This window comes from Mustela nivalis (assembly GCF_964662115.1).
Source record: "Mustela nivalis genome assembly, chromosome: 15".
Classification (NCBI taxonomy): domain Eukaryota; kingdom Metazoa; phylum Chordata; class Mammalia; order Carnivora; family Mustelidae; genus Mustela; species Mustela nivalis.
Genome location: NC_139034.1, coordinates 9,652,797 through 9,668,952, shown reverse-complemented (window position 1 = coordinate 9,668,952; position 16,156 = coordinate 9,652,797). Strand labels below are relative to the sequence as shown.

Below are 16,156 nucleotides of genomic sequence, written 5' to 3'. Positions count from 1 at the left end.
ACAGTACATCTGTATCAAGTCTTATAACCAATAAGACTTAAATAAAATGAAACAAAACCCTACAATAAAATTACTTTAAGTTAGTTTACCTGAGCAGTTTCTATTTTCAACTTGTCAATACTGAGGGTGTTCCTCTGTAATCCACTGGCAGCCAGTGACAGAGTTTTAATATCTTCTTGTACTTTAAGCATGGCTTTTGAAGACATTCTACTAATTTCTTCTTGTACCTGTTTCTGTTCCTTCACAAATTTCCTAAAAAGATACATAAAAGTGAATTCCAAAAAAATACACCTTTGATTTCCAATAGGAAAAAAGTATATTTACTATAGGCTGGTCAGAGTCCTAGTGTTTTTTAAAAAGGAAATATTAAAAATTCATCCACAGTTCACATGCTTTTTTCAGATTGACAATAAAAGAATTTTAATTCCCATTATTCTGCTTTGTTTATAAAAATATTAAAATTTTTACCAACACCCAAGTTAAAATGTTTAAGAGGAAGAAGAGATGTTCCCCTTAAAATAGATTCTAACATTCTTCAACATGGTATATCAAATTACATTTGACACACTTACTGGAAGTTTTCAACATCCTGGCAGATGACAGGAGGGAGATTTTCATCCTTCAGTGCTTTACTATCCCTGAGAAAAATGCCACAGATAGATTAAATCCATTGAGGTTCTAAAAAGCTGACAGCTGAGTTCCACTACATAAGTGTTAAAGGGGAGGAGGTAAAACAAATATTCCCCATTTATAGCTCTTATGGTTGATTTCAAATCTCTTTATAAAAAAAAAAATGTTTTTTCCTGACCTTTAAAATAGCTTTAACAATTCATCTGACAGGGAGATTTCTCTTCTAAAAGGACTGGCACCTATCAGAAGTACACATAAATGCATCTGACCAAATGTTTAAGAAAAAAAATTAGAAAATACAAGAGATTAAATATTGAACTAAGTTCCCCTGGCTCAAAAACTCTATGACTGACCTTTTATTTCGTTCAAAAATATTAAAGCATTCATTAAAGAAAGTCTACAAACTTCTCATAATAGAGATTCTCATTATATTTTACTTGATTTTTAGAATTTCAATTTATTCTTCAACAAAATAAAACCAAGGATAGATGAAGGGAATCATAAATATTTAATGAGAAAAGGAAGAGGTGAAATGTGGCATGCTGTAATGGAATTATGAGTTAAAATTCAGTCACAGATCTGCTACTACTTCCTTGATAAAAACTGAAGCAAACCTCAGTCTCCTACAGCTTTCTCATTTATGCAATAGGGCTAAAGTATACAGAAGATATTTTGGAGGCATGAACTTGATTATTTATTTACAAATGTTTTATCTAATGTAATACAAATTAGGTGAGAAAATGTAAGTGCTAGTAAAAATAGTGATCTTCAAACCTATCTGATGTATATTATAGATAGAGGCTTTTCTCCCTCTTCATCATCAGAAAATAAATGGGACTGGTATAGTAGTTTATATAGAAAAGGTATATATACCTAAAACTGATCATAAAGTATTCCAGAAAGCATTGGTTATAAACTTTCCTAATGACTAAAAATTAAAGATCTGACCTTCCAAAATCTTCCCAGAGCATATGTTTATTATTTTACTTTACACAAAAACTGATTCAAGGAATTTTTCTTCTAAATGTCTATATAGTTTCTTTTACTTCCGATGAGACCACCTGCCTATAAATTAACAAATAAAATTCTTCAAATAAAATACTTTGAAAGTTAAATTGTAAACTTCCTCTGGTCTTGTTCCTGTTTTATCACCTAGAAAATTCAAGAAGCTTTATGTAAAAACAGGTCATTTAACAATGTATTCCAAATTCAAGTTTTAATTTAACACAAACTTAGGTATAAACAGAAACTTCTAAGCATTTTTTGGACAGCCTCGTAGACATCATATGAGGTCACTTGTCACAAACTCCAAACAACATACTATGGGAACATGTTTGCATACACATAAACAGATAGTTACTTAGCTGATTTGTATCTCTTTCTTTCAAGGGCAAGATTCTTCCTCTTTCAACTATCTTCTATGAAAAATATTCTTGCTTAGCACAGTTGACCTCCTGCAAGTTCTACTGGATGCTTTCTTAGATTCTATCAGTTTAGAATACTAAAATATGTCAGACTACCCGGATGTCTCTAAATATTTTACAAAAGCAGCAATTTTTTAAGATGATGTTTTTAATGTGTGCAGATAGATCAACAGCTTTCTTAAGAACACTTATTTAGTGGTTATCATTATTAGTGTATGTCTAAAAGTAGAAAAGTAAAAATGCTCCATCAGCAAAATGCAGTGACTCACTTTCTGCTTTTCCAGAATTTACTTCACACTGCAAAATAAGACCTGCTTAATGAAGGAAATACAGGAACACACAAAACTTTATCCCATCAGAGAACCTTAATGGTTCCTTTTTCAACCTGTTTTGGCACTTACACACACATTTTTAAACGTGATCGGGATGACATAAGTTATGTGCACATATTTTCTCAGGATGTTGAAATTAAGTCTTTTTCATGTCACTTAACATGATTTTAAATGACCACAGAATTCTGATGACATAGCTGTATCAGAAACTTTATGCCCAACCCTCTTCTTAACATATATGCCTTTACTATATAAACAATGCTGCTACAGTCAATGCCTTTATCTCCAAATACTTGTGCATGACTTTATTTGTATTCCACAAAAAGAGGAATTTATAGGTCAAAGATTACATCAAGGAAAACCTACGTATTATCAAACTGATCCTTTAAAACAACTGTTCCAATTTATCTTCCCACCTACTACGAATAAGTAATTTTTCCGTCACACCCTCAACAACAATGGACATTTTTCTGAAACAATCACTGCCAGTACATAGGTGAGAAATGCCACTTCATTATCATCTAAATTCATATTTCGGACAGTACTAAGTGAAACATTTCAAATATTAATTAGACAAGCCTATTTCTCCTTGAGTGAATGGTCTATTCAGGCTATTTGAGGTATATCTGAGGTATGTTTCTCACTGACTTCTCAGAGCTATTTCAACAATAAGCATATTAATTATCTCATACATACACTTTATGTGTCTATTTCTAAAATGAGACCTTGATTTCAAGATACATCTCAATTTCGGATGATAAAATGTGAAGAAAAAAAGCATCGAAACAGCAAGTATTTTACTTCCAACCTGTCCTTTACCTTTTGCCTTTGTCCATAGGGTTTCTTTTGTTTACCTTTTTAATCTAACTACAATTTATTTTTCCTTACTTTGTATGTTGATATTTCTCTTTCATAGTTTAACATTTCTGAAATTGATATCCATGTTCTACCAATGCAAGCCTTTGACTGGACGAGACACAGTAAGATAAAGGAGGGATTTAATTTTTATCCCACAGACTGCAACTTTTTTATTCATTAGCGTCCTATTTTGCTCTCTCTTTGATATTCCATTTTTATTATATTTACAGAAGTCTCTATACACACAAATCTGCGTATAGAAAACTTGGGCCTGTTTTTGGCCGACCGTGGGCCCTGACTAGTCCATCTAGCTTGGCATCTGTAATACCTGTGGACTGCTGTCAAAGCTCACTGTCAGCACTCCACCTCTGTTCCTGCCCTCCTGCACATTATCTTCCACATGGCTGCCAGAATGCTCTTCTTCAAACACGTATCTCATGTCATATTATTCACATCAAAACCCTAGTGGGTTTCAACTGTCCTCCGTGTAATTACAGAACTCTTTAAGATGACATACACGGCCCTTCCCTTTATGACATCTGGAATCTGATCTTCCCATGCTGCGGCTCGCCGGTTTTCCAGCAGTTCTTCAAAAGAGTAAAGAGCATCCTTGTCTCTAGATCTTACTCCATGCTGCCCCCACTTATAGACCACTGCTTCCTACCCCTCTTCATCTATCAAACCCAATACAGCAGGTCCAGGCTAACTGATGCAGCAGCTAGGGAAACAGAGAAATCCTTTAGATTAATAAAGAACCCCTGGACACGTATAGCAGGTTAAAGGAACTGGATGTGGTATATCAGGTCATGTGCACTTACTCTACATACCCCTTTGTTTCAACTCTGAGGCACAACACAAGAAGAAGACAATGGGGGAAGGTGGAGTGGCGCGGGGGTGGGGGGAAGGGCGCGAAGGGAGATTAACTCCTTATATTTCTCTTACTCCTTTGCCTCAATCAAGTCTTCCATGTGGAGCCTAAAAGCAATTACAATAAAGAGAGAACCAGTTTCATAATTAAAATCAAAGTAGTTCAAGGGTACCAGACTGCTTCAGCTGATTAATAAAAAAAGCTGCTAAAACATCTAAGATAATTTCTTCTAATTTTGATGCGGCTACAAAGAAAACTAAGTAAAACCAAGAGACAAACCACTATGGTTAAAAATCAATTTTCGGGGCGCCTGAGTGGCTCAGTTGTTAAACATCTCCCACAGCTCAGGTCATGATCCAGGGTCCTGGGATCAAGCCCCAGATCAGTCTCCTGGCTCAGCAGGAAGCCTGCTTATCCCTCTCCCACTCCCCACTTGTATTCCCTCTCTAGCTGTCTCTTCTTCTCTGTCAAATAAAATTTTAAAAAAAAAAGTAAAATAAAATAAAAATCAATTTTCATTCAAAGTTATCCTAAATTTTCTAAGTTTAAAAGGATTTTAGGATAGCCAGCTTTTAAAACAGTACTTCACCCTAGAATCGTCTACATCCAAATAAAAAATTCTTGCACAGATATATGGACACCTTCAACTGTTAATCATTCTAAGTTTTTCAGAGGATTCAATGCAATACGAGAAACATGCTTTCATCAGAGGCAGAAGACACAATGCAAGACAAAACAAAAAATCATGCACAGGGAATCAACAAAACTAAAACATATTTCAAAATGAATCTGGATTGGTAATTTTTTAAAAAGAATATTCAGCATTACAAGAGCACAGTGAGAACGGCATTTTCATACTGGCTGGTGGGTAATTGGTAAACTCTATCTAGAAAGTAATTTTACAATATTTACCAAGAGTCTCCAAAAATCTCCCTCTCTTTAAGCCAGTGATTCAGTTTCTAGGTATTTGTCTTTAAAAAATAATCAAAAATATGAATGAAAATTTATAAGAAAAACAAACACATAGAGAGCATTTATTATGTGCCTGGCTCTACTGAAGTCTTATAAACTGTAAACCTTGGACCAACAATGTCAAGTAGTTACTGTTCTTTTCCCCCACTTTACAGATAAAGAAACTAAAGCACAGAGGGATAAATAACTTGAACAAGGTCACAGAGCTTATCAACAGTGGAGGGGATCTGAAGCCAGAGTTAGGCTCAAGTCTATCCCCTTAAGCTACAATAACACATTGCCTCTCCCCATAAAGATGCTCAATATGTTGATACTTCCTAGAATATACGAACTGAATACAAACACTAATAATGGAAGGATGGCTGATTAATGATGTATCGATTCATAAAGCTGATTTAAGCAGCAATAAAACACTCCTAAAGAATTACTGAACTGACAAATATTGGCGATATAACATATGAGAAAGAACAGGTTACAAAGCAATCCAGTTGACCTTTGAACAATGTAGGGATTAAGGGTCTTAAACCCCCAGGCAGTTGAAAATATACACATAATTTGACTCCCCAAAATCTTTACTAATAGCTTCCTGCTGACCAGAATGTTTACTGACAATATAAAGTCTATTCACACACACTTTGTATGTGATATGTACGACATACTGCATTCTTACAATAAAGTAAGATAGAGAAAAGAAAATATTAAGAAAATTGTAAGGAAAACACATTTACAGGACTCCACTTTTACTGGAAAAAATTCACATATAAGTGGACCTAACCAGTTCAAAGCATGTTGTTCAAGTATCAACTTATATACCATACATGTGTTCATGATCCCAACTTAAGAACATATATTAATACACACACTGTTAGCTACATAACTGTATGCATAAACAAAACTCAGTTTTCTATGAAAATAAAATCTTAAACACATAATACACAAAAAATTTGTGAGATATAAAGTAAATGTAAAAGTAAAAACTTTACTACTGAACATGTAACTAAAAATCTTACTGACATAGAAATTTAAGTTACTGTTGGAACAGAACATTACTTACTCTTTTTATCTGATGAGGTACGAAAATCTATACCACCAAGACCTTCATTGCCTGCAGTTGAAGTAGCTGCTGTGGTTCCCAAAGTCAAGCCTAAAGCATTCTGTCCAAGTCCTACAAATAAACCAAATATAATTTACAAAGTCTTTACAATGATTTTCCCTCAATGGACAAAATTCTCAAATGCTTTCAAGCTGGATCCCATTTTTCTTCAAAATTGCTTTAAGCAAATAACATGGAATAAGTCTAAAGCTGGGATTTAATGGTGTATGTAGTCTGGATAATATAATTTTAACTTCTTTACGTTTTAGGTAATTTTTTAAAGTGTAGACACACAATGTCACATTAGTGTACAACAGTGACTTGAAAACTCTATACATGCTATGTTCACCACAAGTGTCACTACCCTATCTGTCACCATACAACCTTATTACAATACCACGGATTATATCCATCCCTGTGACTGATTCCATAACTGGAAGGTTGTACCAACTCCCCGTCAGCCATTTTGCCTGTCCTCCCTACCCTTTCGGGCAACCATCAGTTCTCTGTATTTATGGGTCTATTAATTTTTCTTTACTAAAAAGGTCAGAGTTTATCTGTTAATTCAATAAATGTGAACATACTACTTGTTTTTTTTAAATCCTCCTGAAAAAGCAGTTTTAGTTTGTATATTTCCAGGTGAATACTTCTTGTCCTCTAGTCAAGCTTTGTAATTGGATACTTTTTAAATTATCAAGTATTGGATGTGTTAATTAACTTGATGGGCATTTACAATGTGCATGTATATATGAAATCACTATGCTCTATACTTTAAATATCTTACACTTTTACTTCTCAATTATACCTCAGGAAAGCTGGTAACAGATAAATAAATTAATAATAATAATAATAATAATAAAATAATCCGGTAATGATTTATAAGATTTGCTGAAATCTTATAAATCTTATAAAGCAAATAGTTTCATTATTCATGAAATCTAAAGAACTGAGAGTTAGAAGCCTTACAGTTCAAACATCAAATATCATACTCCCAAGCTTTTTCAAAAAAAATTTAATAAAAGAAATAGACTTCATTTATTTAAATCCTACCTCACTGACAAAAGGAATTGAAGGGGCTAAACTACAGTTAATCTTAAGTCATGAAGGTATGCTTGTAAAACAACTAGCAAAATTTTAAAGACCACGCATTGTTAAATCATCTAAGTCCATGCATTACCAAGCTCACATAACTGTGGTTCTTTTTGGACAGATGCTATTTACTTTAAACAGAGGAAACAGTAGAGGTACTGAATAAAAGCAGGGGATATATGAAGAGTGGATTTAAATACTAACAATGTGTTAAAAAAAAATATAGCTAAATGAATGTCCATTAAAAAAAAAAAATACAGGGGTATGTTTAGTTAGCACAACCATAAATCAAGCACTGACATGTGTCTAGAGCCTAAGAAAAATTGTAGCAGGCCTATAAACTCATTAGAAAGACACAAAAACAATCCTCCACCTCCCCTTTCTGTTATTTTTGTGTTTTGCTCTCATAGGACTCTTTAGGAGAGATGTTTAAACACTTATCCTACAAAGAAATGTATGTTACAGTCATCCAGTGATTCAGTTATTAGGAGATATTTTGAATACCTACAAGGTGAGACTACAGTGACCAAGACAAGTATCTGAAAGATAATGCAAACCTGAATGCTACAAATTTTTACAGATTATCTTCACCAACTCCTTTTTTCCCCTTCCACTGACCCAGAGTTTCTTCACTAAATTTAGTACCTAAACGGAGGACATGAAAGAGCTGTTTAATAGAAAACACTAGGTCATTCTCCTTCATCTCTCCCACACGACCAAGTATTAGACACGTACGAGGTGTTGAGTAAAACTTCTGATATTAAATAGCCATTATACATGAACCTATGTATTACTGGGAATGCTATGATTTTAACATGTTTCATAGCCAAAAAATGTTTTTCCTAACACATAAATTGTTAAAGAGAAATTCTTGGTATTATATTGCTAAGTGAGATAATTATACAATGTTTTCAAATCAGAGGAAAGCTCTTCTCACTCCTACATGGTATTATATTATATTATTTATAGTATCATGTCTCCTCTATTATTCATTCATTTATATTTATATATAAATATATTTATAGTATATCTTAATACTCAAAACATCGACAGAATCCTTAACATGAAGCTAATTTCAAAATAAGAAAGAAATGAAAAATCAATCCAAGATGGAAAATATGAAGTATTCTCTGCCAATTGAATTGATACTTTAGTATTTTGCTTGACTAGAATAAATTTAATACTTGTGTTCTAAAACCTTTTCTTCGAAGCACACTAATACCCTTTCCTGATGCCTGTAATGGAAAGCCATTCTTAAAACCAGGGCTTGAAAGGTCAAGTTGTTTTGCAACAAACTTAGATACCAAATGATCCAAGACTGTACAACTACCATTTCTTGATAAATTTCTCTAGTATAGTTTATAGGCTCCTTAAACAGGCCCTTCTTTGTTTCTTTATATAGTCAGTCAATACTGAGAAGCAAAAAACTTTTCAAGTTATCTTGAATAAGGTGGATACCTACATTCACTAGCCAAAAACAAAATAAAATTCAACCACAAAACGTGACTTTTCCATTCTGCCTCACCTGCTGGAGTTGACATCAGAGCAGACGAAAGAGTAAGACCACGAGCTGAGGTAGAAGTAATAGGGAGATAAATGGTGTGGCAGATGCGGCAGGTTTACTGAATCCTAAACTGAAACCTGTTGTAGATGCAGATGTAGTAGCTGGCGTTTCTGAGTCAAACAAACAAACAAATCCTATTTTACCAGGACTGTATATGTATTACATCGGTTTCAATCAGGATCCCTAAAAGTTCGTGACCCTACTTTTGTAGCTAGAAGAATATGTGGGTAAGTATGAAAAAGGAAAATATAGAAGTTGGAGCCAAATCATGATGAATAATTAAAAGAGGATGCTATGATCTTAGGAAAAGCAAGAAAAAGTCCCATCAATGTGGTCATATTGAAATCCAATTTCAGTTCTACCCCTAGATTTACCTAAAACAGCACTTACCCTTCCTTTGCTCTATACTAAACAGAAAAATATTCCTCCCCTCCAACGCTATTTAAACCACCATTCTCTACTGTTTCCTCTTCCTTTACTTCTGTCAACTCTGGCTACTCCTTCCAGTCTGCTTTTGTCCATCTCCTTCCTCTGTTCAGTTCTTAAATGATACTGCCTACAGCTCCAGGCCTGCTCCCATACTTCCCAACTACAGGATCTCAGCTAGGGCAACACGGGCCTAAGTCTACACCTACCAGAGTCTCCACTGGTTAGCTCTACCGGGATGTCCCTTAACTTTCCACCTCTACGCCTCCCTACACAAAACGTTTCCTAAACCCCCTGCCGTGGTCCACGCAGTTGCTCAAGCCAGAAACCATAATCACCCCTGACATCCCTTCTCTCTCCTGCATTCTACTAGCCACGAATCCTGCTGATTCTACTGCAGAAATAGCTCTGGATTACAAGCATCCTCAAAACACTTAGCTCATGTCATCTTCTTCTCAAGAACAATTATAACCTCTTAATTTGTTTCTGTCCCTCTAAACTTTAATCTATTCTTGGAATTATTTCAGTCACTTTAAAAAAGAAGAAGCGAGAACACCAACAAAAAATAATACCCTGGTGATTCTCTCTGACTGAAGGCTCTTATTACCTCTATACTAACTCTACCCTAGAGTCAAAAGGCGTGGCACACAACCACTTTTCCTATCTACTTCCAATCTGCTCTTCACACCCCCTCTCTCCCTACCATTCCCACTTCTGAAACCTAAATTCTAACCAAACACTTTTCCTACTTCCCTGAATCCCCTTATGACTGGGCAGTTGCACGTCTCCATCAGGAATGATGTTTCCTGCCCCCAAAATAAACTTCTACTCTTATCTTCCTCTACTTCTCTTGGTGCCTTTCATACATGTTAGAGCACTTATCAGGTCATACAAGAACATGTTACTATACCTGCCAGTCACCTTCACCTCATCACCCACTGAATGCCTTACTCATGCTCATGCTCTTGACAACATTAGTATCACCTGCACCACCAGTATCATCACCACACCAACAGCTAATACTAAATGTTCAAAGCATTATGTATACCCAAGGCCACAGAGTTAGGAAGTAGTAGCTGCTCAAAACTATTAAATGAGGAAATACATAATGACCTGCATTTTGGCTTTCCCTAAAGGCACTGGGAGAAGCAGCTTCCAGAAATTAGACTTCTGGATTGCCCTTACCACAACCAGAAATTCCTGCCAGGGTACAGTGCTCTAAAATCCTGTATGGGTTCTAAAATCTCAGAAAACAAGAGAATCCGACTGCTTGCCCTGAAGCCAATCCTGTCCAAAACTCTGGTAGTGAACAAATGGGTTACACTTTCTGCTGGTCACAGGTGAGTAGCATCCAAATGAACAAAGTCCACCAATCTTTGGTTTACTTCAAATGTTAATTAATAAATTTAACTTTGACTGAGTTTCCTCACTGTCCTTTGATTCATTCATTTCCTTTGACATTATTATTTTTTTATTTTTTTACTTTTTATAAACATATATTTTTATCCCCAGGGGTACAGGTCTGTGAATCTCCAGGTTTACACACTTCACAGCACTGACCAAAGCACATACCCTCCCCAATGTCCATAACCCCACACCCCTTCTCCCTCCTTTGACATTATTAACTGTCATCCTACTTACTCACATTCCCTTTGGCGTATCGCTACAGAGAACCATGGCATTTTTGAGCTGAAAAGAAATACAAAAACTTTTCAGTCCTACCCTTGTTTTACAGATAACCAAAAGCTGCCAGATACTACATGACTACCTAAGACCTCACAATAATTTGGAATTACAACAAGGCTTAATTCTAAGACTTCTGGTCTAGAGTTTGTTGCTTTTTTTTTTTTTTTTCCACTAAAAGGGTTCAAATGACTATAAAAATACAATGTAAAATAAACAACCAGAGGAAAAAAACCATTGCTGTATTTAAAGTTTTTTTTCCTGAATTAAACAGTCATTGACTTTTTTAAAAACTCCAGTACTGAAAGGCTGTATAATGAGTCAGTGTCTGTGATCTATTAGGTTCCTTACATGCTTCCTTCTATACCCCAGCTCTGTGAAATAATAAGAAAGAGAAGAGAAGAAAACCACAGATCTGGGATCTTTCCTCAAAAAATTCTTACCCAGAGTTAATCCTGTAGTTATACTTGTTGCTATTCCTGGGGACAAAAAGAGAAATAAAATTTAATCATCAATGGCAGATGATATTTTTGGGGGGTTATTACAAGGGCAAGACTTAGAGTCATCCTCAGGATATGATACTACAACAACCAGTATCTTCTACCATGACCGCTAATAGAAACGTTCTTCCTAGAGCACTGGTTTTCATATTACCGGCTATATATAATTATATAGGGAATAAGATTTATAAATGCAAACAACTACTGCTTATAACAACATTAGGCAAGGAGAATAAAAGCTACTCTAAGCCAACACTGCCACACAAAGTCGTTTCAAGGAGCTCACTGGAGGCTCCCGCATTCCTGCAGTTCTTACATTTTCTATGTGTGGCTGTGAAAAGTTGCAATCAAAGCCGGAATGTCAATGCATAAAGTGGTAACAGAGACCAAGAGGCCCTGCGGGTACAGAATAAAGAGTAAATAAAGAAATAAGCTTTTGAAATGGCAGCATTACTGACACATATTTTTAATAACCAAATATCTTTAAGTATTAAAAAACAGATTTTTATTACCGAAATGGCTACCAGAAACCTTGACTTCTTGCCCTTTTCCCATCGAAACAACTCTTTTAATAATATAAAAACTTAAAACGTCTCTTAGGAAGGTAAATTATAATGTTATAGCAAGAAAGGATGCTGACTGCCCCATATTTGCAAATTAAAAACGTCCAAATTGGTAAACTTGATTTATCTTCACTAAGGTGAAACACTGCATTATATACTCTCTTGTAAAAATTAATTTAATTCTTTATATTTAAAGAGGTATATCTTCTTTGTGTCAAATATACCAAAAAAGAAGTTATTTTGAAAAGAAATCTTGGGATGCCTGCTTGGCTCAGTTGTTTAAGCGGCTGCCTTCAGCTCAGATCATGATCCCAGGGTCCTGGGATCAAGTTCTGCAATGGGCTCCTTGCTCAGTGAGGAGCCTGCCTCTCCCTCTGCCACCTGCTCCCCCTGCTTATTCTAGCTCTCTCTGATGAATAAGTAAAATCTTTCTTTAAAAAATCACATTTCTTCAAATTTGTTTCTCTTCTTTTTTGAAGATTTATTTATTTTTGAGAAAGAGCTTGGGGGAGGGGGGTGCAGTATGCAACAGGAGGAGAGGGAAATAGAGCGAGAATCTCAAGCAGACTCCCCAAGGAGCTTAAAGCCCAAAGAAGGTCTCATTCTGCAAGCATGAGATCATGACCCGAGTGGAAATCAAGAGTTAGACCCTTAACCAACTGAGCCATCCAAGAACCCTTAATGGGTGTTTTCATTTACACTAGAATAGATCATAACCAATGTTAGGCCTACCACTGGCCCTTAAGTCAACATCCCTATATATCTTTCCATCTTAATATTTACCATTTTTTAGGTCTGACACCAATGACAATCCCTATAAAGGGCAGAGATATAAACCGGAACCTTAAAAAGAATATCCCATAGCTACTCCCTGAAATGTGACAATCCTCCTTACCTGTATTTGTTCCTCCCAGAGTGAACCCAGTGGTAGGTTTTGTTCCAAAGAGCCCGGTTCCAAAACCACCTGAAGGAGCAGATGTCGTGGCAGGAGTTGCAGTGCTTCCAAGAGTTCCAAAATTGAGACCCACTGAAGGGTTTCTTATTTATAAAGAACACAAAATAAAGTCTACTGGAACCAGTATTTCCTAAAGAAAAATAAAAATTAACTCTTCAAGGTTAAACACTTTCTTTCTTTTCACATATTCAATATATTGCCATAGAATACATAAAGAACTAACAATTGATTTTTAACCAACCCAATTCAAATAGTCTCCTGTTCTCTTTAAAAAATAAGTCACATTCAAAAGATTTCAGATCCCAAGGAAATCATAAACAGTATCACATATTCTCCTTCTCTAAGTTTTATTGACAGCGTATTTTAAAATGGCCACAGAGAAGTCCTATGAATGTAGATCATTTTCCTCTTGAATGACTCACGTATAGTCCATATTTCTAAATACATTCGTTCTTTCCCAACTACTAAATAAAGAAAAATAAAACATACTCAGAAAAGTTCTTTTAAGTGATCTTTGCCACCTCTCTGTTGCTTTATCACCATATTCTTGGATTTAGGCAGGGACAGGGAGATACAGTTACTTTTCTTGTCACCAAAACAGCATCAAGAACTGGGGTAGGGGTGAGAAGAGGAAAAGGACTAAACATAACCTGGCAAGAGGAAAATACAAAGTAAAAATTACCCTCTATCCAGATTATGTGTTCATAAGCAGAAATTCTCTTCAGAGTTTCTGAAAGCTCAAAAAGAACAGCTGGTGATAGCAAGTGATGTGAACAAAGTTCACAACTTTCAAATGTTCTTATCAAAACTCAAGGGCTCATATTTGCTAACTATAGTGGGAGAACAAATTATTAAAATAAACAAAATGTCTCAACAACCTGACACTCCAAAAATTGTACAGGAGAGTTAAAAGAGACTATAACACATAACATAATGGGAGCTCCCATTCATCCTATATAGGTATCTTTATTCTGTCTTGCCTGCCCTTCCAAACAGACATAATCCCAAGAGAAGTCAAGGTCAGTTTTAAAAAGCTTATGTCTGGGACACTGCAATTTAAGGAGGTAGCAGTGTTATGGCTGGGTTCCAGGGACAGCTCTCCAATGTCCTGGGACTTGTATGACATAACTTAGCCTTCTTGATCCTCTGTTTCCTCATATGCAAAATGTTAATAACTGTGCCCACTTAACAGATTTTTTGCAAAAGATTGAGAGATTAGGCATGGTGAATTAACTTCACTTAATAAATGTTATTACTGTCAACATTAGGACCTTAATAAATTCAACTAAACACATTTTATACAATGTATTACAACAGCCAATCACTGTGAGGGGAACAGAACTTGAAACCAGTCATCAACACTGAGTAGGGGGTCAAAAAAAGGGTCCTGGGATTGAGCCCTGCATCGGGCACTCTGCTCGGCGGGGATTCTGCTTCCTCCTCTCTCTCTCTCTGCCTGCCTCTCTGCCTACTTGTAATCTCTCTCTGTCAAATAAATAAATAAAATCTTTCAAAAAAAATGGAGTGGGCCCGGTGTCTTAGTTTATCATTGATTTTAAAATTATCTCTAGGAACATGGGTATGTGAAGTACAGAAGGTTGGCAAAACAGGGTTTAAGGTATCACCAACAAAGCACAAAACTGTGAACACTTAATCAACTGAGCTAAAAAGGTATTTTAATAAATGTTATTGGCAAATTTTGAAGACCTCAAATTAAGGAAATGGTAGTTATGCTGTCCTCCCTCCCAAATAATTCAGTGATCCCATTTGGTTTTACTGCTATTCCATAAATATAGAAAGATGCACAATGAAATTTTTTTTTATTTTTTCTGAAATTATGTATTTTTAGACAAAATATTTAAAATTTCTTGACAACTTAAGATAACTGAAGACACAAGGCACTGTTTCATAATTAAATGTGAAAACATTACCGAAGAAATACATCAAAGTGGTATCTTCTTACTCAAGAAAGCAAAAGAGAAATTTCTCTACAGGAGAGAAATTTATTTAAAAGCTACCCCAAACAGGACCAAGTTTTGCCTCAACCCACTATCATCTGCCAATGGCTCCTCAGAATGTGTTACTGTTGACTCCAACAGGTCAGGAATATTGTTTTAACTTCTCCAGCATGCCCTGATGTGGACTTAGAAAGTAACATTTAGGGAGCACTTACCAAGTGCCAGATATGATGTTAAGTACTTTATTCATCAGCATCTCTGTTCCAGATGTGGGAACTGAGGCTTGGAGAGTAACTTCCCTAAAATGATTTACCTAAAGAGACCAAATCAGGATGCCTGGGTGGCTCAGTGGGTTAAAGCCTCTGCCTTCGGCTCAGGTCATGATCCCAGGGTCCTGAGATAGAATCCTTCATCGGGCTCTCTGCTCAGGAGGGAGCCTACTTCCTCCTCTCTCTCTGCTTGCCTCTCTGCCTACTGGTGATCTCTGTCTGTCAAATAAATAAATAAATAAAATCTTTTTTAAAAAAGTATATTTTTGACACAGCAATTGCGATTCCATTGAACTAATCTAAGTAGGAGATGATAGGAATAGTTTTCGCCAAATCGGAGAAGGGTTACTGGTTGACAACCTGGAAGAAAGAGCCAGTACCCTTATTTATTTCACCATCTAAAACAGAGTCCATTATATGGAACTGTGTTCAATAAATATCTGTTCCATGAATGACAAGAGCTTGCAACAGGGCGGTGGCACTGGAAGTGAAGCAAATGGAAACTAGGTAATTAAAATTAGCAGGCCTTGCTGATTAAGGGTGCAGAGAGAAAAGGAGGTATTAAGGGAAATTCCCAGACTTTTCCTTGACTGTATAGTCTGTACCTCCTCCATTTTTCTTGGTAAATTATGTTTTTTTTAATTTTTTTAAAATATTTTATTTATTATTTGACAGAGAGAGAGAGAGCTCTCAAGTAGGCAGAGAAGCAGGGGGTATGCCCCTTGGTAAGCAGAGAGCTCCATGCGGAGCTCAACCCCAGGATCCTGGGATCATGACCTGAACAGAAGGCAGAGGCTTAACCCACTGAGCCACCCAGGCGCCCCTGTACCTCCCCTTTTTAATATAAGGAAGATAACTTTTGGCTTTTTACTCTACAATGACAACCCTCAAGCTTCAGGAGATAGATACCTTGTAACATTTTCTATGCACACTTCTTGATGTAATGAACTCCTCCCCTTTTACCTTAAAAAG

At 35.9% G+C, this 16,156-nt stretch overlaps 1 protein-coding gene across 20 annotated transcripts in view; it reads right to left on the bottom strand.

The window, feature by feature from the left end:
- The window catches only part of LOC309848534 (nucleoporin p58/p45-like), a 34,636-nt gene that overhangs the window by 17,361 nt on the left and 1,119 nt on the right, over nt 1-16,156 (bottom strand). For 2 of the 20 annotated variants that reach the window (XM_082700248.1, XM_082700247.1), the window contains exons 2-5: nt 12,898-13,087; nt 11,383-11,418; nt 10,898-10,945; nt 6,139-6,249 (exon numbers count right to left, since the gene is read on the bottom strand). In XM_082700248.1, the coding sequence (XP_082556374.1) occupies nt 6,183-6,249; nt 10,898-10,945; nt 11,383-11,418; nt 12,898-13,087 (341 nt within the window). In that variant the 3' untranslated portion in view covers nt 6,139-6,182. Of the gene's footprint in view, nt 1-89; nt 253-572; nt 639-1,755; nt 1,783-1,878; nt 1,951-6,138; nt 6,250-8,791; nt 8,965-10,897; nt 10,946-11,382; nt 11,419-12,897; nt 13,088-13,446; nt 13,568-13,639; nt 14,056-15,130; nt 15,299-16,093; nt 16,119-16,156 lie in introns of those variants that run through there. The other 18 variants (XM_082700256.1, XM_082700257.1, XM_082700260.1 and 15 more) reach the window with 18 other exon arrangements.